Genomic DNA, 25,266 nt, shown 5'->3' on the forward strand with positions numbered 1-25,266 from the left:
CCTGGCAGCAGGAGCAGCGTGCCCAGGCCTCTGGGGCCAGTCTCAGCTTCCAGAATCTCTGAAGCATCTCCACAAGAATGAGGCTATGAGGCTGTGGCTCAAGGGATCCAGTGTGAGAAAGACACACAGATCGAGCCTTAGGATAGACATAAAAGCCCACACAACCACCTCCACTCCACCCCCAGGACCCAGACGCCCTCTGTCCCAGACAGCCTGAGTCAGCCCTCAACTCTCAGAACAGGAGGCAGATCTCAGCAGCAACTGGGGTGCATTTATTTATATTTCCTTCAGGACCTGTCAGGCTGGGAGCAGAATACAAAGGCACTGGGGCATGTGGGCCTGTTACGGCCTGGAGTTCAGCTGCCTGGGTGGTTAACTGAACAGGTGTGCCAGGGTGCACTGGGACTGGGTGATCCTCCCAGAACTTGGAGAAGGGCCCTTGGGGCGTGGAAGCAACACAACTTGGCACAGATGCACGAGAAGAGTTATGGAGTGGGTGTGAAATGGTTGTGCTGAGGGTGGAGTGACCCGTGAGGCAGGGTGTGTTAAGAGTGTCTTAGAGCCAGGGGTAACTTGGGGCATGGCAGGTTGGGACATGTTGGGCCCTAGCTGTTGTTTAATAAACTAGGTGCCAATGGCTGGGAGAACAGAAAAGCTGGTGGGTCAGAGCAGGACCCACAAAGACATGACTGCAGACAGGATCAGCCCTGGGAGAAACCGGAGTCCAAGGTGACAAGGTGATGAGGGAAGAGGTCTGGGGTTCCCATTCAGGAATACATGGTCAGCTGCAGCCACTGGGGAGAGAAGGGCGCAGAGAGTGAGGAGGAGGGGAATAGGGAGGATAGGAGGGAGCGAGCCCAGGTCAGAGCTGAGAGGAGGTCCCTTGCTATAAACCTGCATCCCAGGATGGGAGTTCTTACCTCCTGGATGTTCACCTGAATTTGGCCACTGCCATCTTTGTCAAGAGATTTGAAAGCACCTAGAGGAGAAGAAGAGGTTTGGGGTGGGTGACTTTTAGGATAAAAATATACACGGGGCGATGATAACAATGCTGAGTACCTTGTACCAAGCACTATATAAAGTGTATTAACTCATTTAATCCAGTTCTGTGAGATAAGTGTCATTTAAAAATTTGGCGCAGAGGATAAAGCGTTGACCTGGAACGCTGAGGTTGCTGGTTCAAAACCCTGCCTGACCAGGCGGTGGCGCAGTGGATAGAGCGTCGGACTGGGATGTGGGGGACCCAGGTTCGAGACCCCGAGGTCGCCAGCTTGAGTGTGGGCTCATCTGGTTTGATCAAGGCTCACCAGCTTGAGCCCAAGGTCGCTGGTTTGAGCAAGGGGTTACTCGGTCTCCTGTAGCCCCTCCAGTCAAGGCACATATGAGAAATCAACTCTCCCACTGGGGCTACTTCTTCTCACCCCTAAGGTCTCAGCTCACACATGCCTTCCTCCAGGAAGCCCTCCTTGACCCCCTTAGGCTGCCTCTTTTTTTTTTTTTTACAGGGACAGAGAGACAGAGAGAGGGATAGATAGGGACAGACAGGAATGGAGAGAGATGAGAAGCATCAATCATCAGTTTTTCGTTGCGACACCTTAGTTGTTCATTGATTGCTTTCTCATATGTGCCTTGACGGTGGCCTTCAGCAGACCAAGTAATCCCTTGCTGGAGCCAGCAACCTTGGGTCCAAGCTGGTGAGCCTTGCTCAAACCAGATGAGCCTGCACTCAAGCTGGCAACCTCGGGGTCTCGAACCTGGGTCCTTCCACATCCCAGTCTGACGCTCTATCCACTGCACCACCGCCTGGTCAGGCTGCCTCTTGAGTTTAAAGCCCTCAGAGCTTCCCCTATCACAAACCTAAACCCACTGTGCCCTGAGCTTCCCCTCACAGCCCCCCTCTCGGCCCCGAGCTTCCCGTCTCAGCAGTGACCGTTCTGAGCTCACTGTCTGATGATGTACCTCCTCCACTGACTGTGAGTGCGGTGAGGGCACACTCTCAGGCTGTTTCGGTCACAGCAGTGCCCCCACTATTGCCCACCTCAGGATTAGGCTCAAAGACCATGGCTGATGGAGGCTGGACAAATAAAATCTCCACCTGGGAAGAGAGCTGGGATGTCACTCACGGAACATGGCATCCAGCCTGACCAGGCAGCTGATGAAGTTGTCAAAGTCCATGTTCCCATCCTCATCTGAGTAGCGTCGGATGATCATGTTATAGAGATGCTCATTTAGGTGGAACCCTGACAACGGTTTAGTCTCTCAGGTGGGGGCCACATAGCCCAGCCCACTCCCAGCCCCAGAAGGCAGGCTCAGAGCAGCCTAGTGGGGGCTCACCCATCCAACCCTCAGCCCCACCATGTTCCCACGAGCCATACCTGCTGCCTGAAAGGCCCCCGGGAGTTCACTGCTGCCAATGGTCCCTGAACGGTCCACATCAAACTGTTTGTAGATGGCCTGTGAGGACAGGGAATTGGGGGATCAACTGAGCATCACAGGGCACAGCATCTCCATGACTTAGGAGTCTTCATGGTAGGAATTTCAGGTCACCACACACCTGCCACTTTTTGATGTTGTTCCACAAGTACTTGAACTCCTCGAAACCCAGCTTGCCTGTTGTGTCACTCTGGCAGAACAGTGTTAGGAACAACAACCCAAAGCACGCATTGTATACCGTGTATACGGCGGCGGCAACAGCTACGTAGGGAAACAGGTAAAACCCAGCTCCTGTCTCACCTGGTCACATCACTTTGGGTGTGCTGCTAGCTCTTTTTTTTTAAATGTTTATTGTATAGATTTTAGAGAGGAAGGGAGAGAGGGAGAGAAAGACTGGAACATCTATGTACTCCTGTATGTGCGCTGACCAAGGACTGAACCGGCAGGCATCGTCTGTGCTTCAGGACAACACTCCGATCAACCGAGCCATCTGGCCAGGGCTATTTCTCGTTTTATACTTATTTTACTTTATGTTTCCAGACGGTAAGAACTCTCTTTAAACAGTAATTTATTTATTTTATTTTTTAGAGGGGGGGGAGAGAGAATGAGAGAGAGAAGGGGGAGGAGCAAGAAGCATCAACTCCCATATGTGCCTTGACCAGGCAAGCCAGGGTTTTGAACCGGCAACCTCCGTGTTTCCAGGTTGATGCTTTATCCACTGCGCCACCACAGGTCAGGCAAGAACTCTCTTTAAACATAACCATGTGGAATTATAATGAACTTTTCCAAACTATACATTTCTCACCTGAGAATAGTTGCTAATTCATTATTTATAAAATTCTTGATAGTAATTTGATTTCCTAAATGTTAGGACATAGAAAAAACAAGGGCATCTTAGAGCTCGAAGAAAATGAGGTGACAGTGGTGAATACCTGCTGGGTTTGTGACCAGAGCAGAATGAGATATTGACAGAAAGCCATTTGCTCAGGAGCTGGCACTTCATAAATTCTCAATAACAAGGGCCAAGATTTACCAGATTATCTACTACACACCAGACAGTTTTAAGCTTCTCAGGGACATCACTTTTCTCACTAAATCCCTAAGACACCAGCCCCACCAATATTATTCCCATTAGAGACAGAAGCAGGTTCAAGCTGAAAAATCTACCTCCATTAAGATCATAACAGTTAACACGTACAGAGACCACTTACTATGTTACACACTGTGCTAAACCTTTTGCATGTAACTCGAATTCGGTATCATCATCCACCCATTTTACAGTTAGGCAAATTGGAGCACAGCGAGGCTCAGTAACCTTGTTTAGGGACAGAGCTAGAATTGTTTAACCCTATGTCATACATGTATGTGATCACGTGATGTGAATACATGTATGTATCTGCACTGACCTATGTGCTAAGTGTGCAGTATATCCAAGATCAAATAATGACTGGACCATGTGCAAATAGACATATGTGTTCCTGTGCACTGCCATCACGTATCATCCTGTATATAGGTGTGCCCTTGTGTATGCATGTGGACACACCTATGGCCGTTATAAGCTTGGGTTCTCAAGCCCAAAAGACCTAGAGTTCAAATACCTATTTGAAGTTATCTCTTTATAACTTCAAATGACTGCCTCTCTCTGAGTCTGTTTCTTTACCTACAGAATGGAATATAATAACTATATATCTAACAGGATGGCTGTGAAGTCCATGTAAGTGCCAGCTGTGATAGCTGAAGTTATTACTGATTGCCACATGTCCATTGGTGGATGTGTTCTAATGTATTCCTGTCCACACCTGCAGGAAAGCTATACCCTGGCTCCCACTCATACTCTCAGAAAATTCCTTCTTCGCCCAGTGCCTCCCCAAGACTGTACTCAAGGATACATCCATCACGGCCACCATGCTGCGACACGTGTCAATGCCAAAACCATCAGTCTTCAGGTCAGGGTCTGTAGGGAGCATGTTGAAGATCAGAGGCCAGAGGTCATAGCTACCCCAGCTGCTGTACCTCGAAACCTGCCCTGTGTGTTGACCCCAGTCACTCACGTCGGGTCACAACCTTGTTGAGAATGTTCATGAGTTCTGTGGCGCTGACCTCCATGTCCTGCAGGGAAGTTTAGGGTGGATCAGGATGACTGAAAGGGGTCTGGGCATGTCATGAAGGAGGATAGGAACTTTGGGATTGCCATGGTTGAGTGTGTGTGTGCGAGGGCCACCCATGGGAAAGTATGGAAGAGTCAGGACAGGTTTGGGGACCCAGGGTTACTTACATCTCCAGCCAGCTGGACAAAGAGCCTCCGGAACTGCCGGACCTCCTCACTCTCATTGGCCTCGATGTTGGAGTAATGGGTGCGTGGGGGCTGCAGTGGGAGGAGATCTCAGAGAAGGTAGGGGGAGGGGTGGGGAGGCGTGCCCTGCAGTACAGCCCTAGATGGTAAAGTCAGAGTGGACTGGGTGGCTGAGTGATCAAAGGAATGAGAGGTGGTCAGTGAATAGGGATTGGATAATAGCTAAGTTTGAGGACATGACAAGGGAGAGACTTAATGGACGGGATCTCATAAGATGGAGGAGGAGCAGAGCTTCTCCAAAGGGACAAGAAGGGGTGCTAGAAAAGGCCTCGGAGTAGGAAGAAAGGCCTCAGGTTGTGGAGGGCGGCTTACCGGGGGTTCTGGATTATACTGTGCAGCGGCCTCGCTGGAAGGAAACAGAGGAATTAGCACCAAGGAGCGGGGCCTCCAATGGGTAGCACTAGCCCCCACACCCTAACCCCCCAAACCCCAGCCTGCCACCCTCCCTACCTGTTCCCTCCGCCTGCCTTATCTGTTCTTGTCCTCACCTGTCCCTATCCTTGCTGCCCTGGTTGCGCCCACGAGAAAATTCGGGCCGACCTCAAAGTAGGTTCCATTCCCACCAGGTCACACCTGCCCAATGCCAACTTCCTCAACAGACCCAGCCCCTTCAAGGGCTCACTTCATAAAACCTATGCCCCAGCTTCTCGGGGCTCCAAACTCCTCAGATCCCATCTGTCTAGGAACCTACCTCACCGCTAGAGCTTTCTGACCGCTGGTATCTTCCCAGCACCCCACCCCAGCTCCATTAGTTCTTGCCCCTTGGAGAGATCATTGCTCAGTGGCCAAGATTATTTAAACCCCTAATTAGGCTAATTAGACCACCTGTCCTACCTCCAGGACATCTTTCTATTTTAATCCAGCCAGTTCCAGGCCAGGCTGAGCCCTTTCAAGACCATTTCTCCTATCCCAGTAGGCCTTGGCCTCTTCTGGGCACACCTCTTCATTGACCAACCTAGGACGGCCGCGCCGAGCGCACAAGACAAGCCTCGCCCCCATAAAGTGACACCCAGCCTCACTGGCCCCGCCCCCTTAACGTTCGTCTGCAGGTTAGCGGAAGCCGGCGGTAGCGAGTCCCAGGAAGCCCCACCTCCCAAAGCCCCGCCAAGACACTACAGATCCACCAGATCGCCAGCCCCCACGTGCAGCCCAGCCCCCACGAGCTGCAGTCAGCCTCATTAGGGCCCGCCCCTTCAAGGCCAGCTTCCCAGCCCAGGTCCAGCCCAGCCTAATTAAGGCTCCAAGTCAGCCTCCAGGTTACCCATTCTATTCTTGAGGGACAAACCTCCAACACAAGGACCCGCCCCCTTAGGACCCGCCCTACCTGATGGCACTGATGACCCCGCCCAAGATACGCATGGCAGTTCCGCCTCCGGCTCCGCCGCCGCCGCCGCCTCCGCCGCCACCACCACCACCGGCTCCGCTGATCAGGCCTCCGAGCACATTCCCCAGGCCGCCGCCCAGACCACCTCCTCCCCCGCCGCCGCCACCACCACCGCCCTTCAAGAACGAGTTAACCAGGAACATGGCTGTGATTCAAGATTCCTAGAGAGAAAAAAGGGGTTAGGTGGCCACCTCGCCCCGAGCCTGCCCCCTCCCCATAAAAATAAGAATTTCAGGCAGCTGGACGTGGAGAAATATGAGGCCCTCAGGAAGGGGCCTATCCTCCCGCTGAGGCTTAAAGTGTCCATTCGGGAGGGGATCTGGGCTTCTGGGAGAGGGCAGTCCTGGGGGGAGGGGTACGATAGGAACGAAGGATCAGGTTAGAAACCCTCTTTGGAATCAAAGCGTCCCCGTCAGGCTTGAGGGGCCCTGGATTGAGTCCTACACAAAGGCATCATTAAGGGTAGGGGTCCGGGTCTGGTGGGGTTCTCAGGGGCCGCAAGTTAGTGTAAGGCATCCTTGAAATATCTGGGCGCTCAAATCTGAATGAGCTCCAGAGACCTAGCACTGGACAACAGGTCTCGGGTCCCCGGGGCAGGGTTTTGAAATTTTAGACACTCCCAGCAGCGGGATTACAGTGTCATGTCACTGGTGGGTCTGAGTTCGTGGGAGTAAGCTCCGGGTCTAGGATAACGGAGTTCCCCATTAGAATTGAAGCATGAGTCTAGAATCGTGGTTCTGGGAGCACCCCACCCCCACCCCAGGGCATAATTTACAGCGCACCTCCCAGATCCAAGGCTTTGTATTTTTAAACCCTGAGACGGAGGGTAGAGTGTCCAGGGCGGTATAATGGGGGCAGGACAGGTCTGGAGGTTCCAATCTGAGATCGTAAATCTTGGGGACCCCTAAAGCCAGGATTTAGGGTCTCGTCGGGGCTGCGGCCCTAAAGGCTGGGATTACGGAGTACAAGGGTAGTCTGGCCCGAAAGCTCACCTCCTCTCTTACGTCCGCCAACCCGTTCGCCTGCAGCTCCGGAGCTTCTGGCTGCATCCGGCTCGGTAGGGCGGAGCCGGTGACTCAGGCAGCTTGGACCGGGTCAGCCTCTGCGGGACAGCTCAGCCGGCATCCGCGCGGTCCTACGGCCGCCCTGGAAACAGGGCGCGCGCGGCTCGGCCTTGCTGACTGGCTGCGCCACCCCGGCTTTGCTCGGTGTGCTTCAGGCGCCGGGGACTGAAGCTCCGCGCTAATTTCATTGGTCTGAGGTCTTCCAAGACCTCTCCAACCCGGGTGAAGACGTCCAGGGACGGGAACTCCAAGGTCGCTGTTTGAATTTTTTCCCCGAAGTCGGGGTCCCCCTGGCTACAGATGCGGTTTTCGGTCTGCTCCAAACGGGCCTCTTGGCCCCTGTCCTGGTCTTGTCGCGACAATTAGAGACCCCGAGTTTTATTTAACTCATGGTCGGGGACAAGAGCCTGCATCCATGGCGGGGACCAAGGCTAGACTAGATTTACCCCGACCTTGCAGCAGCAGGATGGTGGTCAAACTGTGGGTAGAACTTTGCCACCTCCGAAAGCTGCCTTGTGCCTTCTTCACCCGAAATCCTTTACTCCCTGAGTTAGGGTCACCAGAATCATTTTCCCTGGACAGGCCCATAATGTCACCTCAGTCTTCCCATCTCTGAAGGGGGCCTGGACATAGGAGAAGTCCACTGGCCAAGGACTGGCTGGTAAGCTGGGAATACAGAAACTGGGAGAGGCCTGACCTGTGGTGGCGCAGTGGGATAAAGCGTCGACCTGGAACACTGAGGTTGCGGGCCTGAAACCTTGGGCTTGCCTGGTCAAGGCACATATGGGAGTTGATGCTTCCTGCTCCTCCCCCTTCTCTCTCTCTCTCCCTCTCTCCCTCCCCTCTCTCTAAAAATCAATAAAATATTTTTAAAAAATAGAAACTGGGAGAAAAATGGTGAATCCAGCTGCCTTTGAAGGCCTTATTCCTTGCTCTCTGGTTCCAACCTCCAGCCTGTGTGCCCCCTGTACTTTTGGGGGCTTTTTAGAAGAAACTAAATCTATGTAGCTTCCAGGCAGTTTGGCTTGTCTGGCCCTTAGCCTCTCCCCTGGAGACTGGCAAGCCTTGAGCTTAAGTTCCAGCTTTCCCCCTTAACAGTGGCACACCAAAACAGTGACTTGAAATCTCTGAGCAACAACCTTTTTAGTATATGTGCTGCCGAAGCAAGCACACAACAACCTTTTAAATTGGAAAGTGGGACAAAGGTTCCCACGCCCCCTTTACTAAGCCCCTGCTATAACTAAGTCATTAATATAGTAGCTGTTCTTCTTTGTCTGTACCCACGCTGTTCCCTCTTCCTGCAGCCCGCCTGGATTCCTCACCTGGTTGACTTGCCTACTCTTAGATAATACTGATAAAAATAACCCTCCTAAACACTTTACATTTATCAGTTCATATGTCTTCATAAGGGTCAATATATTACCTTCATTTTACAAATAAAAAATCTGACTCTGAGATTAAACTCCCTAGCTCGTACTCTTAACCACTACCCTATTGCATTGATTCTTCAATAATATAATTAATATGATAATAGCTCAGATAACATGATCAAAACAGATAAAACCCATAGTCAAGGTTAATGCTACCTGAGGGCTTGTTGGAGTCAGGACAAGGAACTGCTGCTACAGTTTCTCTAGTTTCTTGTCTCTATCACCCACTAGAATGTAAGCTCCACAAGGGCAGGCCTTGTCTATAGAGCAGAAACTAACCAGAGAAAATCGAGGCTCTGGCGGCAGGGTCACTTGCCTCAGGTCACAGAGGGTGTCAGGACCAGGTCTGAACCTGGGCTTGGCTGTGCCAAACCTGGTAATGACTAATCCAGATTCCCTTCTGAACACACCCTCCCTCCCTACTGAGCGCTTCTGTTCTTTATCCAGGGCTCACTTGCTGCCAGGCCTTCACATGGGCTGTGCCCTCTATCTAGAATACTCCATCTCACTTTTTTGCCAGGTTTATACCTACTCAGGCTTTGATGTCAGCTCAGGAGTCACCTCTTCTGGGAAGCTCTCCCTGTCTTCCACCCCCATCAGAGACTGGGTGCAGCTTCCAGTTAACATGCTTATAACTTGTACTTTCTCTTAGCACTCACTACCAATTTCAATCATGTTGTTGATAGATAAAATGACTACTCAACTGCCATCCCAGTGCAGGCCCCAAGGAGGAGGAAACAGAACATTCTCATCCCCCACTGTGAGGTTGTAGTTAATTTGCTTGCTATTCTCTCTCTCTCTCTCTCTCTTTTTTTTTTTTTTTTTTTTCCTGAAGCTGGAAACGGGGAGAGACAGTCAGACTCCCGCATGTACCCGACTGGGATCCACCCGGCACGCCCACCAGGGGCGACACTCTGCCCACCAGGGGGTGATGCTCTGCCCTGACCAGAGCCACTCTAGTGCCTGGGGCAGAGGCCAAGGAGCCATCCCCAGCGCCCGGGCCATCTTTGCTCCAATGGAGCCTTGGCTGCAGGAGGGGAAGGGAGAGACAGAGAGGAAGGAGGGGGGCGGGGTGGAGAAGGTGGAGAAGCAAATGGGCGCTTCTCCTATGTGCCCTGGCCGGGAATCGAACCCGGATCCCCCACACGCCAGGCTGACGCTCTACCGCTGAGCCAACCGGCCAGGGCCCGCTATTCTCTCTCTTAATGGCTTCCTGGCCTTTACTTTGTAATGTAGCAAAAAGTTTACCTTTGCAGGAATGTCAGGAAAAGCTTAGGCTGAGGAGCAACCAGACACTTAGGGGAGTTTAAATCACAGTAGTTGTTTGTAAAAGCCTAGCCACAGTCCCAGAGGTGTCAGGTCCCAGCTGTTCCTGGAAGACACCTGACCCCTTGCCTATCTTCAAGATTTGTGAGTTCATGCTTCTCATCTCTAGCCCTTTCTTCCCTCAAAAACTAAAGAGTAGAAAAAAAAAAACAACAACAACCAAAAAACTAAAGAATAGGAGGCTCTGCAAGCACAGCAATATCTAATCAGCCCCTCTCCTGGCACAACTGAGGGCCACTACTCGACTCCAAGGCCCTCTCTAACCCCACCTCAGTGCCTCACCCCTCAGTGCCTCAAGTCTACACAAATAGTGATCTCAGGAAGATCCTCTCAGATCTCTGACTAACCCCCCCCACTCCCCATCTCATTCCACACTACTCTTACCATTTATCACCTGCTAACATACTGTCTAGTTTACTTATTTCTCTAGTTTCTTGTCTCTATCACCCACTAGAATGTAAGCTCCACAAGGGCAGGGATTTTTCTGTCTTGTTCACTACTAGTCAGTTCTTAGAACAGTGCTCAGCGCATCTTTGGTACACATATTTGTTGACTGAATGAAATGTTTTGTGTGGATTTTCTCATAGAAGTTTTAGCGCTATCAATGAGATAGTACAGAAAGCATTATTAAAATCTTCCACCATCTTCTAGACTCTTTGAACTCAGGCATGGTTATGTGACTTGCTTTAGCCAATAAAATGTGAGTGGAAGTGTCTCTTTCCAGACTTTCCGGTAGTAGTTACCTGAAAGGGGACGGCCTAGCCCTAGCTGGTCTGCCTTGGGCCAGCTAGTGGCTTGTGGGTTCTTGACTTTATGCAGGAACGATTTCACAACATAAGTCCAGGTGATTTTGAAAGTACGTTTATTAAAGCTGGGGACAGTGAAACAAAGGAAAGGCTTAGAATAGAAGCAGCAACTGGAGAGCCAAGGTGGGGCTGACTGGGAAGTCAGAGAAAAGGGGGTCTTAGAGACAGGCTCAGGGCCGCTGCCCCGGTTACAAGTCTCATGGGGACCCCCAGAGTTCCTGTGGGGAAAGAAGGGGAAGGGAAAGGTGCGGGCATACTCCAGGAGAGAAAGCACACGCTGCTTCTTTGTGTTGAGGGTTTTACAGGCTAGTGTGCACTTTAGGGGAGGTCTTAAGGGAGGATCTCAATAGAATATTAATCAGCTTTTCCTGTGTACCCCTACAGTCGTGGTCTCCACTGATTGGCTAGTGCCAAGGTAGCGGGTCATTAGTCATTGCAGCTGGTGTCACCTGCCTGGTTTTGCTGCTCTTTTGGGCTTGGAGCTGAAATACAGCTGAGGCCTAGCTGTTACCTCCGAGGAGGAAAAGTCAAGGAGTCTAAGCTGCATGATCAGTGATATGCCAGGGGAAGAAAGGCCGCCCTGAGGGGGAGGTACGGGGGCGCCAGTTTTGCCTGTTGCTAGGCACTGGGGGCTTTCAGCTCTGGTGACCTCCTATATTTGGCTATAAATTACTTGGCCAGTGTGTTCAACTCTCTGTCTCAGTTTCCCCATTTCATTTGCCAAGGAATTTTCCTCGCTTTGTACTATCTTGCCTCAGGAGCATTTAAAAGCCAGTGCAAGATGTTCCATGCTCTCCTCCCCTGCCTAGCAACCTTGGGAGCTATGCCAGCACAGAGGGGGCACATGAAGGAAGCTTGCCAGGTTACTGAGCCATGACACGGAGGATGTGCCTGTTTTATGAGCAAGAAACAAATTTTGAGGTGTTAGTCCACTAAGATCTAGGACTCGTTTGTTACCACAGTGTAACCTAGCCTATTCTGACTGATGCAAGTGGAAATTATGATATGCCCCTGAGGAAACCAGAGATGGAATTACCTGTCCGAGATCACACAGCTGATAAGTGCCAGAGTTAAAATTCAGACCCAGAAGACTGGCTTTGTGGCTCATGCTTTAATCCTCATTATTTCCTGCCTCAATGATGTTAATTTTACAATGCTATCAATAAACTTGAAATAGTCATAACTACCCTTGCAAATGCCTCCTGAGGTCTTGATGAGAACCAGACTAGGATAACTGCTTTACAGGTATGTCTTGCAAGGTCTCTCACAACCCTGAGAAAGGAACTAACATGAGAGGAAGTGTAGGTTCAGAGAGGTGGAGTCAATTGCCCGAGGACATGGCAGAGCCGGGTCTAAACCCAAGCATGGTTGAAGCTAACATGCAATGACTAATACAGATTACTGTCGCTTCAATGATGTCCAGAGAAAGAATAAACAGGCTAGAGAAAGAGATTTATTATAATCAATTGGTTCACATGATTAAGTTGGCTGAGAAGTCACACAATTTGCCATCTGCAAGTTGGAGGTTCAGGAAAGCCAATGGTTTAAATCCTGGTCCACGTGTGAAGGTCCAAGAATGAGGAGAGCCAATGATGTAAGTTCCAGAGTGAAGGCAGGAGAAGATCCATGTTCCAGCTCCAAGGTCAGCATGCAAATTATTTCTTCCTCTAACACTGTCTGTCAATTCACCTATTCCTTCTTTTCAGGCCCTCAAAGGATTGGATAAGGCCCACCCACATTGAGGAGGGCAATCTGCTTTACTCAGCCTATTGATTCCCATACCATTTTCATCTAGAAATACCCTCACAGACACACTCAGAAATACTGTGTAGCTAAATACCTGAGCAACCCACATCCCAGTGAGGCTGACACATAAAATTAACCACCACTTAGCAGTGGATGAAGCATCAGCCTGGAATGCTGAAGTCACTGGTTCGAAACCCTGGGCTTGCCTGGTCAAGGCACATATGGGAGTTGATGCTTCCTGCTCCTCCCTGGCCTTCTCTCTCTCTCCTCTCTAAAAAAACAAACAAACAAAAAACTAATTAACCACCCCTCTGTTCCTGCTCCTCTTCCCAAGCTCCCTTGCTGCCAGGCTCTTACACAGGCTATGCCTCTGCGGGAACAATCCTCCTACCATTTTACTTCGGAGTCAATCACCTCACCAAGGAAGCCTTTCCTGACCTCCCCATCACAGACTAGAGCAGGTCGCCCTGTTATAAGCTCCCAGGACTTCTGGAATTTCTTCCCCAAGACACTCATAACAAATAATGATACATAATGTTCAATAATATGTCTCCTGGACTGGTTTAGGGGCCTTCTGATAGGGGCAGGGCTATCTTAGGCATGGTATGTCCCAGCATCACCCAGCCCAGGACCAGGCATGGAAAACATGGTCAAAAACTTTTAGCTGGCCCTGGCCGGTTGGCTCAGCGGTAGAGCGTCGGCCTGGCGTGCGGGGGACCCGGGTTTGATTCCCGGCCAGGGCACATAGGAAAGGCGCCCATTTGCTTCTCCACCCCCCCCCCCCTTCCTTCCTCTCTGTCTCTCTCTTCCCCTCCCCCAGCCAAGGCTCCATTGGAGCAGAGATGGCCCGGGCGCTGGGGATGGCTCCTTGGCCTCTGCCTCAGGCGCTAGAGTGGCTCTGGTCGAGGCAGAGCAACGCCCCAGGATGGGCAGAGCATCGCCCCCTGGTGGGCAGAGCATCGCCCCTGGTGGGCGTGCCGGGTGGATCCCGGTCGGGCGCATGCAGGAGGTCTGTCTGACTGTCTCTCCCCGTTTCCAGCTTCAGAAAAAAAAATAAATAAATAAAATAAAATTTAGCTATCATCCGAGTCACGGCACCAAAAAATCCCAAAAAAAACCTTTTAGCTATCATCATCTTTTGGGGGATTATTATTATTATTATTATTTTGTATTTTTCTGAAGCTGGAAACGGGGAGGCAGTCAGACAGACTCCCACATGCACCCAACCGGGATCCACCCAGCATGCCCACCAGGGGACAATGCTCTGCCCATCCGGGGTGTAGCTCTGTTGGTGTCGCTCTGTCACAACCAGAGCCACTCTAGCGCCTGGGGCAGAGGCCAAGGAGCCATCCCCAGCACCCCGGGCCATCTTTTGCTCCAATGGAGCCTCCCCTGCAGGAGGGGAAGAGAGAGACAGAGAGGAAGGAGAGGGGGAGGGGTGGAGAAGCAGATGGGCGCTTCTCCTGTGTGCCCTGGCCAGGAATCGAAGCCGGGACTTCCGCACGCCAGGCCGATGCTCTACCACTGAGCCAACCGGCCAGGGCCGGGATTATTATTATTATTTTGAGAGACAGAGACAGGAAGAGGGAGGAGAGAGATGAGAAGCATCAACTTGTAGTTGCTTTACTTTAGTTGTTTATGGATTGCTTCTCATGTGCTTTGACTGGGGGGGCTCCAGCTGAGCCAGTGACCTCGGGCTCCAGCCAGAGACCTTGGACTTCAAGCCAGTGACCGTGGGATCATGTTAATGATCCCATGTTCAATCCAGTAACCCTGTACTCAAACTGCCGAACCGCGCTCTAGCTGGCAACCTCAGGGTTTCGAACCAGGGCCCTAAGCATTCAGGGTCAACGCTCTATCCACTGCCACCACTGGTCAGATTGGGGGATTATTTATACAATTCAGACTTCCTCATCAAAGTGAAAACTCTGTCAAAAGAGTGTGTGTGCTTTCAAATGTTTTTTAAAATTGATTTCAGAGAGAGTAGGAGAGAAATGTCGATTTGTTGTTCTAGTTATTTATGCATTCATTGGTTGATTCTTGTGTGTGTCCTCACCTGCAACTTTGTTGTATCGAATAACACTCTAACCAAACGAGGTACATGGGCAGGGCTAAGAGTGTATGCTTTCATGATTGTACAGCAAAACTACCATATCCTTCTAAATCATGATTCAAATGGCTCTTCTCCATAAGCCTGATCAGTCTGATGCTCTGAGTGTTCTTAATGATTTTGTAGACTGTGCAATTTTTCTTTTTGTAGTTATGCTATATTTCATAATTAAAGGTGTTTAAAATATCTATTAGTGCTTACTTATTGTAGAAAACATAAAAAAATAGCCTGACCAGGTGGCAGTGCAGTGAATAGAGCATTGACCTGGGATGCTGAGGACCCAGGTTCGAAAACCCAAGATCACTGGCTTGAGCTCGGGCTCATCTGGCCTGAGAATGGGCTCACCAGCCAGCTTGAGCACAGAGTCACCAGCTTGAGCATGGGACCCCATAGTCACTGGCTTAAGTCCAAGGTAGTTGCCTTGAGCAAGGGGTCACTGGCTCAGCTGGAGCTCCGTGGTCAAGGCACATGAGAGAGCAATCAATGAACAACTAAAGTGCCACAACTATTAGTTGATGCTTCTCATCTCTCTTCCTCCCTGTCTCTTTCTGGCTCTCTCTCTCTCTCTAAAAAACCCCAATAAAACATATAAAGCAAAATATATTTTAAAAGAAAAAATATAGCCACTTTTCAAGACAACCTCTATATTTTAAATTTTTATTTATTAATTTTGGGGGTGGGAGAGACAGAAACAGTGATCTGTTTTCTTTTTTAAGATTTTACTTATTGATTTTACAGAGAGGAGAGAGAGGGTGGGGAGGGAGAAGTATTAACTCATAGTTGCTTCACTTGAGTTGTTCATTGGTTGCTTGTCATATGTGCCTTGATCAGGCAAGCCTAGGGTTTTGAACCGGTGACCTCAGTATTCCAGGTCAATGCTCTATCCACTGTGCCACCATAGGCCAGTGTGATCTATTTCTGTATGTGCACTGACCAGGGATTGAGATGATGCTCTAACCAACCAAGCTATCCAGCCAGGGCAAGGCAACCTCTATTTAGTTATAGTTCCCTTCTGACTTTTTTCTGAGAATAAATATATATATATATATATATATATATATATATATATATATATATATATATTTTATTTATTCATTTTAGAAAGGAGAGAAAGAGTGAGAGAGAGAAGGGGGGAGGAGCAGGAAGCATCAACTCCCATATGTGCCTTGCCAGGACAGCCAGGGCCTCGAACCAGTGACCTCAGCATTCTAGGTCACCATTTTATCCACTGTGCCACCACAGGTCAGGTCTATTTTTATATATTTCTGACCATGGAAATTTGCACCCTGCCCATTTTGCAAACACCTTGTATTACCCTGGAATGAGCAGCTATATTGCCTTCAGCTGCTCACCTGTGACCTTACACATCTACTCTTTGCCCCGGAAAGAAACCAAGGAGACAACCTTCACAGAAGAGAGGGCAGAATAAATTAGACACCAAAGCTATGATTTCTCAGTTTATTTACGCCCTGACGGAACGGAGTAAGTCCGCTTTCCCTCATTCTCCTTCCCACTGACTGGAACATGGATGTGATGGGAGCCATCCATCTTAAACCACGTAGCCCAGGGTACTGCCATCTATAGAAGCACTTTGGGTACCTGACACTAAGATCTTGAGGCCAGCCCTGGACTGCTAACACTCAGACCCTTTATGGGAGAAAGTTCTATTTTACATAAGCCACTGTTATACCGAGTTCTACTACAGAGTTTATATTAAATCTAACCAATAGTGCCCACTGTATACATTCTGAGCAATTTACCATATCCCTAAAAATATAATTTTGTGTGTGTTCATAATATTCTATCATCTGAAAGTTACTAGAATTTTTTTCAAGCTCCTGGATGTGTGATGGGGAGATAGTAAACAAAACTCATAGAGCTTATGTTCTAGCAGAGGGAGACACACAATAAACAAGGAAATAAACAATGTAAGCTTTCTTTATTTTCAGATATAGCATGGTCCAAAATATGCAACAAAGATTGGCTAATTGCTACCAAAACTGCTGTCCTGTTGTTCCACGCACAGCTGAACTACAGTTCCCACCATCCATTGCAGTTTTGTGTGGATATATAATTGACATAAGGCCAATGGCACTACTGTGTCCAATCTCCAAGCCTAACTTTAAAAACCTCCAATAGGTGGTCTCACTTTTTACCACACCCAGTGGCTCAACAGAGGGAACTCTTGAGATCTAATGAGACCTAAAGGGGGGAGGGAGCCACAAGATGGAAGGAGCCTGGGTCTCTGCTAGACTGTGGAGCAGTGACCCCACTGAGCTGCACTGAACTATGTATGAATTTAAAAAGTAAAATTAAGCCACTGAGTTTTAGAGGTTCTTTAGTTAACAGCAGCTAGCATCATTTACCTTAATACACTCCACGAAGAAAGTGTTCTGTGGTACAGTGATGACAAAAATAGTCTAATTTTCCACCTTTACCTGTATCCGTTCTTGCCCTGTACAATCTGACCTTACAGCTTCTCACATTAAAGGTGGAGTCTGGCCTGACCTGTGGTGGAGCAGTGGATAAAGCGTCAACCTGGAATTCTGAGGTCACCAGTTCGAAACCCAGGGCTTGCCCAGGCAAGGCACATATGAGAGTTGATGCTTCCTGCTCCTCCCCCCTTCTCGCTCTCTCTCTCTCTCCCTCTTTCTCGCCCCTTCTCTAAAATGAATAAATAAAATCTTAAAAAATATATATTAAAAAAAAAAAAAAAAAGGTGGAGTCTATGTCCCAGCCCTCTGAAGCTTGAAGCTTGCCTGGAACTGTCATTAACCAACAGAATGAAGTAAAAGACCTACTTCCTGGCCTAGCTCAAGAGGCCTTATGTGCCCTGAACTGTCCTCAGCGTTGGGAAACCATAATTTACATCTTTGCTGATTTGACACACAAAAGGAGGTATCTTCAAATACCGGTGGGAGTGAACTTGACTCTCATGTTTTTTTGGCCAGTGGTGTTTCTTCTATGAATTGTCTTTTCATATTATATGGTGATTTTTATTTATTGGCTTGTGTTGATTTCACATTACTTTATTAATATCTTTGTTCATTAAAGGTGTTAAGCAATTTCTTTTTTTTTTTTTTTTTTTGGTATTTTTCTGAAGTTGGAACGGGGAGGTAGTCAGACAGACTCCCACATGCGCCCGACCGGGATCCACCTGGCATGCCCACCAGGGGGCAATGCTCTGCCCATCTGGGGCATCGCTCTGCCGCAATCAGAGACATTCTAGCGCCTGAGGCAGAGAGGCCACAGAGCCATCCTCAGTGCCCGGGCCAACTTTGCTCCAATGGAGCCTTGGCTGCAGGAGGGGAAGAGAGAGAAAGAGAGGAAGGAGAGGAGGAGGGGTGGAGAAGCAGATGGGCGCTTCTCCTCTGTGCCCTGGCCGGGAATCAAACCTGGGACTCCCGCATGCCAGACCGACACTCTACCAACCAGCCAGGGCCAATTTCCTATCATTTTTGTTGCAAATATATTTCTCTGAGTATTCAATTTTGTCAATGCCCTTTATAGACATATAAAATACTCTGCTTTCACCTGACAAGGCAGTGGCACAGTGGATAGAGTGTTGGACTGGGATGCGGAGGACCCAGGTTCAAAACCCCAAGGTCCCTGGCTTGAGCACAGGCTTACCAGCTTGAGCGTGGGATTACAGACATGACCCCACGGCCGCTGGCTTGAACCCAAGGTCACAGCTTTGAAGAAGGGGTCACTTGTTCTGCTGGAGCCCCCCCCCCCCCCCGCCGCCCCAGGCAAGGCACATATGAGAAAGCAATCAATGAACAACTAAGGTGCTGCAACAAAGACTTGATGTTCTCATCTCTTTCCCTTCCTGTCTGTCTGTCCCTATCTATCCCTCTGTCTCTGTCACAAAAAAAACTCTGTTTTCTGTACAGCGAAATCCATCAATCTTTTTCTTAGTGGTTTGTTTCACTATGTTGAAGTTCAGGAAGTCTTTCTCTATACAGAGGTCATTCAATATTTGCTATTCAATATAGCTTTTCGCCTTACCGGTGGTGGCACAGTAGATAGAGCATCGACCTGGGATGCTGAGGTCCCAGGATGGAAACCTTGAGGTTGCAGGCTTGAGTGTGGGCTCACCAGCTTGAGTGTGGGCTCACCAGCTTGAGGGCGGGGTCACCAGCTTGAAGCCCAAGGTCGCCGGCTTAAGCCCAAGGTCACTGGCTCAGCTGGAGCCCCCCAGTCAAGGCAAGTATGAAAAGCAATCAGTGAACAACTAAAGTGCTGCAACTATTGGTTGATGTTTCTCATCTCTCTCCCTTCCTCTGTCTCTCTCTCTTTCTCGCAAAAACTAAAAATAAATAACCTTTAGCTTTTCACAGTGAATACCCTTCCTTCCACACACAGACACACCATTCTTAAACAACTGGAATTTATTTTGGTCTGTCATGTAAGATGAGGTTCCAAATTGTTATTTTCCTCCAAATAGGTGAGAGAGGAATCCAAATGATATGACACAATGTTTCTATCCTATTACAAATTCTTACATTCTCTAGTCTGGCTACTGTTCTGTTACATTATTCAGTAACTTGTTCTTTTCACTAAAACTGTACTTTATGTAAACACCATAAAAATAGGGATTTTGTCTGTTTTGGCCATGGCAGTAGCCACAGTACCTAGAAAGGTGCCTGCATGTTGCAGGATCTCAATAAATATGTCAAATGAGTGAATGAATGAATGAGTGGATGGATGGGTGAATAAAGACAATGTGCCAGGCAGGCCCAATGCAGGCATTATGATTGTTATAATTATGATTGTTTATTGTTATCAGTCACAAGAATAGATCAGAGGAGAATGTGTAGAATGAGAAAAAAGCAACTGAGTACCTTAAGAAATGTTCTGTATAGCAAGGTGGGACTGTTTTTAAAACCTGACCATGGAGGTTTTGACATTCCTTGAATCAAAAACTGGGATTTATGTGGCCTCCTCGTCAATTGGGTGGGTTTGAGATCACTTTGATCAAAAGACAGCAGCAGGCCTGACCAGGCGGTGGCGCAGTGGATAGAGCGTCGGACTGGGATGCGGAGGAACCAGGTTTGAGACCCCGAGGTCACCAGCTTAAGCGCGGGCTCATCTGGTTGGAGCAAAAACTCACCAGCGTGAACCCAAGGTCGCTGGCTCGAGCAAGGGGTTACTCAGTCTGCTGAAGGCCCACCGTCAAGGCATATATGAGAAAGCAATCAATGAACAACTAAAGTGTCGCAATGCGCAATGAAAAACTAATGATTGATGCTTCTCATCTCTCCGTTCCTGTCTGTCTGTCCCTGTCTATCCCTCTCTCTGTCTTTGAAAAAAAAAAAAAAAAAAAAGGCAGCAGCATAAGTGATACTATGTGACGTCTGAGGTTGAGTCAGAAAAGACCATGCAGCTTTTCTTTGGTTCTCCTAGAATACTCACTTTGGAGAAAGCCACCTATCACATAAAAAGTCCAACTACTCTAAGACAGCCATACTAGAAAGGCCATGCGGAGGTGATCCAGTTAAAGTCCTCACCAAGCTCCTTGCCAATAGCCAGCAAAGTTGCTGAGTCACTTTCGACATTTAGCCTAGTCAAGCCCTGAGATGACTCTAGCCCCAGCCAACTTCTGGCTCAAACAATGAGAGATCCCAAGCCAAGCCCTCCCCAAATATCTACAAAAAAATAAAAATAAATAAATAAAAATTAAAAAATATATATATATGCAAGAAAAATTAAATGGCTGTTTAACTTGCTGAGGTTTAGACAATATTCAATGCAGCAATAATAATTAGAATCAGGTGCATTAAATATATATTATTGCTAACAAAACCAAAGTTTAATAGCTTAAAATAATACTTATCTCACATTTTCTATGGCTCAAGAATTCAGGAGTGGCCCACCCTGGTGGTTCTGGCTCAAGATCTCTCAAGAGAATGCAGTCATCTCATGGCTTGACTAGGTAGGAATCAGTTTTCCAGCTGGCCCATTCACAGGGCTGCTGGCAGGAGGCCTGGCTGACTCCTGGCAGGCCTCAGTTTCTCACCGTGTGGAGCTTTCTGTAGGGCTGCAGCAGTGTAATCATAACATGGGAAGCTGGCTTTTCTCAGAGCAGGTGATCCAAAAGAGATAGCAAGAATAAAGAAAGAAAATAAGAAAATAAAAGCACACACACACACACAAAATAAAGAAAATAACAAAAAACAGAAACATATACAAAAAATACAAAAAGGAACTAGTCCTTGGCCAGTTAGGTCAGTCGATTAGAGCATTGTCCCACGATGAAAAGGTTGCAGGTTCGATCCCTAATCAGAGCACACACAGGAAGCAACCAATAAATGCACAACTGAGTGGAACAACAAATGAATGCTTCTAACCTTTCTCCTTCCGTCTCTCTCCCTTCCTCTCTCTGTCTCTCTAAAAATAAAAAATTAACCTTGGTTGGTTGAAGTGTCGTTGGGAAGTGCAGAAGTTGCTGGTTTGATCCCCAGTCAGGGCGCATACAGAAACAGCTTGATGTTCCTATCTCTTTGTCTCTCTCTCCCTGCCTCTCTCTAAATAAAATTTTAAAAAAGAAAAAGAAAAAAAGAAGCCTGACCAGGTGGTGGCACAGTGAATAGAGCATCACCCTGGGACACTGAGGATCCAGGTTCAAAACCCCAAGTTTACTGGTGTGAGTGCAGGCTCACCAGCTTGAGCACAGGGTCACCAGGCTGAGCGTGGGATCAGATATGACCCCATGGTCGCTGGCTTGAGCCCAAAGGTCACTGGCTTGAGCAAAGGGTCACTGTCTCAGCTTGAGCTCCACCCTCATCAAGGAAAATATGAGAAGCAATCAATAAACAACTAGAGTGCCACAACTATGAGTTGATGTTTCTCATCTCTCTCCCTTCTGGTCTGTTTGTGTCTCTTGCATGTGCAATAAATAAATAAATAAATAAATAAATAAGATAAAGAATAAAAGAAAAGAAAGGATAAAAATACAATGGCCTTATGACCTGGTCTTAGAAGTCATATATCATTGCCCGATTGGTGATGGTGCAATGGACTGAGCATCAGCCCAAGACACCGAGGGCCCAGTTCAAAACCCTGAGGTCGTTAGCTTGAGCACAGGATCATGATCCTAAGGTCGCTGGCCTGAAGCCCAAAGTCGCTGGCTTGAGCACGGGGCCACTGGCTCAGCTTGAACAGCCACCCCCACACGGCATGTATGGGAAGCAATCAATAAACAACTAAAAGGAAGCAACTACAAATTGATGCTTCTCATTTCTCTCCTCTCCCTGTCTTTTTAAAAAGTCACAAATCATTACTTCTGCCATGTTCTATTTGTTAGAAGCAAGGCACTACATCAGCCCACATTCAAGGGGAGGACTCTTTTTTTCTTTTTGCACTTTTCTGAAGCTGGAAACGGGGAGGCAGTCAGACTCCCGCATGTGCCCGACCGGGATCCACCTGGCATGCCCACCAGGGGGCGATGCTCTGCCCATCTTGGGGCGTCGCTCTGCCGCAATCAGAGCCACTCCAGCGCCTGAGGCAGAGGCCACAGGGCCATCCTCAGCGCCTGGGCCAACTTTGCTCCAATGGAGCCTTGGCTGCGGGAAGAGAAGAGAGAGACAGAGAGGAAGGAGAGGGGGAGGGGTGGAGAAGCAGATGGGTGCTTCTCCTGTGTGCCCTGGCGGGGAATTGAACCCGGGTCTCCTGTACGCCAGGCCGACGCTCTACCACTGAGCCAACCGGCCAGGGCCAAGGGGAGGACTCTTAAAGAGAAACGTGTCAAAGAATTTGTGGACATATTTTAAAAGCACACAACAGGGGTTGCAAACTGAACCCCGAACTGGACTCTGGCTGAACGTCAGTTGGTAGTTGCCAGCTGGGACATTAGGGATACCACCTTAATGATCCTCACTTTGAAAACTCCTTGACATGGAAGGGGCCTAAGCCTTAGAAGGAAATCCTAATTTTCTGCAGCGTCCTGTGAAGTTATAGATCTGGTGAGAGAGGGCAGTGAATGCTGGACTCACCAAACCCCAAGGTCCTTCTTCACAGTAGTGACTGGGAGGGAGTCCTTTTCTCAAGTTGTTTCTGTAGGTTGCTGAGCTCATTGCTTGTGTATGTGTAGGTATATATCTACTCGTAGTGAGTCTCTCAGTGTATTCTGCTTGTACATGTGGCTCCCGCACCTGTGAGACTCTGTGTGCACCAACCGTTTCTGCACGTGACCTCCTGATTGTGTTTTGAATGTTTCTCCATGTGCGAGTGTCAAGTCAGGTGTCTGTTACGCTGGGCATCCAAATGCATGTATATGAGGCTGTGTGTGGCTGTGAGCAGCTTCCCCCAAGGATTCCTCCAGCCCTCAGACACTTCTAATTTTTTTAATTTAAGATTTTAGTTATTAATTTCTATAAAGAGAGAAGAAAGAGAGAAAGGGAAGGGGAGGGCAAGGGACGGAGGAGAGATTTGTTGTTCCACTTACTTCTGTATTCACTGGTAGGTTTTTGTATGGGCTATGAAAGGGGATTAAACCTGAAACCGTGATATGTCAGGATGACACTAACCAACTGAGCTACCCAGCCAAGGGAGCCATCAGACATTTCAACCTCATTCTGCTAACCGCGGTTATTTCCCCACTGCCAACTTCTCTATAATTAATTGCAACAAATAAGTAGAGCCCACCGAACAGATATCCCATCAGGAATTCCTTCAAGGAGCTAACAAGGGATTACTGCACAGGCAGACACATGCACGGTGAGACTCAAGCTCCCAAGAATGTATGGTACACATGTGCATATGTCACATACCTGAGGACACAATATTCTTTGCTATAAAGGGCTTCATGCTACTTCTAACCACATAAGATTTCTTTCTTATTTCAAATACAGTTGACTCTTCAATATGCAGGTTAGGGGTGCCAATCCCTAATGCAGTCAAAAACCCACATATAACATTTTTTTTAAATTTATTCACTTTAGAGAGGAGAGTGAGAGTGAGAGTGAGAAAGAAAGAGAGAGAGAGAGAGAGAAGGGGGGAGGAGCAGGAAGTATCAACTCCCATATGTGCCTTGGCCAGACAAGCCCAGGGTTTCAAACCAGCAACCTCAGCGTTCCAGGTCAACACTTTATCCACTATGCCACCACAGGTCAGGCCACATATAACTTTTTTTTTTTTTTTTGGTATTTTTCTGAAGCTGGAAATGGGGAGAGACAGTCAGACAGACTCCCGCATGCGCCCGACCGGGATCCACCCGACACGCCCACCAGGGGCGATGCTCTGCCCACCAGGGGGCGATGCTCTGCCCCTCCGGGGCATCGCTCTGCCGAGACCAGAGCCACTCTAGCGCCTGGGGCAGAGGCCAAGGAGCCATCCCCAGCGCCCGGGCCATCTTTGCTCCAATGGAGCCTTGGCTGCGGGAGGGGAAGAGAGAGACAGAGAGGAAGGGGGGGTGGAGAAGCAAATGGGTGCTCCTCCTATGTACCCTGGCCGGGAATCGAACCTGGGTCCCCCGCATGCCAGGCCGATGCTCTACTGCTGAGCCAACCGGCCAGGGCCACATATAACTTTTGATTCCTCAAAACCTTTACTACTAATTGCCTACTGTTGACCAGAAGCCTTACCAATAACATAAACTGAGCACCACATATTTTATATGTTAAATGTATTATGTACTGCAGGGGTCCCCAAACTTTTTACACAGGGGGCTAGTTCACTGTCCCTCAGACCGTTGGAGGGCCGGAGTATAGAAAAACTATGAACAAATCCCTATGCACACTGCACATATCTTATTTTAAAGTAAAAAAACAAAACGGGAACAAATACAATATTTAAAATAAAGAACAAGTAAATTTAAATCAACAAACTGACCAGTATTTCAATGGGAACTACGCTCCTCTCACTGACCACCAGTGAAAGAGGTGCCCTTCCAGAAGTGCAACGGGGGCTGGATAAATGGCCTCAGGGGGCCGCATGTGGCCCGCAGGCCGTAGTTTGGGGACCCCTGGTGTACTGTATTCTTACAGTAAATTTAAAAAAGGGCCTGACCAGGCAGTGGCACAGTGGATAGAGCGTCAGACTGGGATGTGGAGGACCCAGGTTCGAGACCCCGAGGTTGCCAGCTTGAGCACGGGCTCATCAGCTTGAGCCCAAGGTCGCTGGCTTGAGCAAGGGGTCACTCAGTCTGCTGTAGCCCCCCTGTCAAGGCACATATGAGAAAGCAATCAATGAGCAACTAAGGAACTGCAATGAAGAATTGATGCTTCTCATCTCTCTCCCTTCCTATCTGTCCCTCTCTCTGACTCTCTCTGTCTCTGCCACAAAAAAATAATTTAAAAAGAGGAAAATGTTAAGAAAATAACAAAGAATACATTTACAGTATTTATTGAAAAAATTCCACATATAAGTAGACTACACAGGTCAAAACTGTGTTGTCCAAGGGTCAGCTATATAGATATTTAAATTTAAAACTTTTTAAAAAATGTTTATTGATTTCAGAGAGGAGTGAAGGAGAAAGAGGGAGACAGAAACACTCATCTGTTCCTGTATGTGCCGAGACTTCGGGAAGATGCTCTAACCAACCAACTGTCCAGCCAGGGCTACATTTAATACTTTTCTTCTTTATTTTTGACAGGGACAGATAGGGACAGACAG

The 25,266-nt window shown here is 48.4% G+C and overlaps 1 protein-coding gene and 1 long non-coding RNA gene across 2 annotated transcripts; both read right to left on the reverse strand.

Annotated features, from left to right (window-relative positions):
* Positions 1-251: 251 nt before the first annotated feature.
* CAPNS1 (calpain small subunit 1) lies at positions 252-6,331 on the reverse strand. The gene is made up of 10 exons (XM_066348624.1): positions 6,111-6,331; positions 5,099-5,132; positions 4,709-4,798; positions 4,485-4,542; positions 4,323-4,387; positions 2,555-2,623; positions 2,376-2,454; positions 2,124-2,240; positions 921-979; positions 252-794 (listed from the first exon to the last, which is right to left on the reverse strand). The coding sequence occupies exons 1-10, from the start codon at positions 6,311-6,313 to the stop codon at positions 768-770; spliced, it is 801 nt and encodes a 266-aa protein (XP_066204721.1). The 5' UTR covers positions 6,314-6,331; the 3' UTR covers positions 252-767.
* A 12,764-nt stretch (positions 6,332-19,095) lies between these two features.
* LOC136380513 (uncharacterized) lies at positions 19,096-23,870 on the reverse strand. The gene is made up of 2 exons (XR_010746964.1): positions 23,237-23,870; positions 19,096-22,729 (listed from the first exon to the last, which is right to left on the reverse strand). It is a non-coding gene; the product is annotated as an uncharacterized lncRNA (long non-coding RNA).
* Positions 23,871-25,266: the final 1,396 nt, after the last annotated feature.

Source organism: Saccopteryx leptura, chromosome 9 (assembly GCF_036850995.1).
Source record: "Saccopteryx leptura isolate mSacLep1 chromosome 9, mSacLep1_pri_phased_curated, whole genome shotgun sequence".
Taxonomy (NCBI): Eukaryota; Metazoa; Chordata; class Mammalia; order Chiroptera; family Emballonuridae; genus Saccopteryx; species Saccopteryx leptura.

Excerpts from the sequence above, each read along its gene's own strand:
- CAPNS1 (XM_066348624.1), bottom strand. The coding sequence starts at position 6,313 with ATGTTCCTGGTTAACTCGTTCTTGAAGGGCGGTGGTGGTGGCGGCGGC. Across the intron at positions 2,455-2,554 it reads ACAACATCAAAAAGTGGCAG|GCCATCTACAAACAGTTTGA; the intron begins GTGTGTGGTGAC and ends CTGTCCTCACAG. Across the intron at positions 2,241-2,375 it reads GGGGGCCTTTCAGGCAGCAG|GGTTCCACCTAAATGAGCAT; the intron begins GTATGGCTCGTG and ends AACCGTTGTCAG.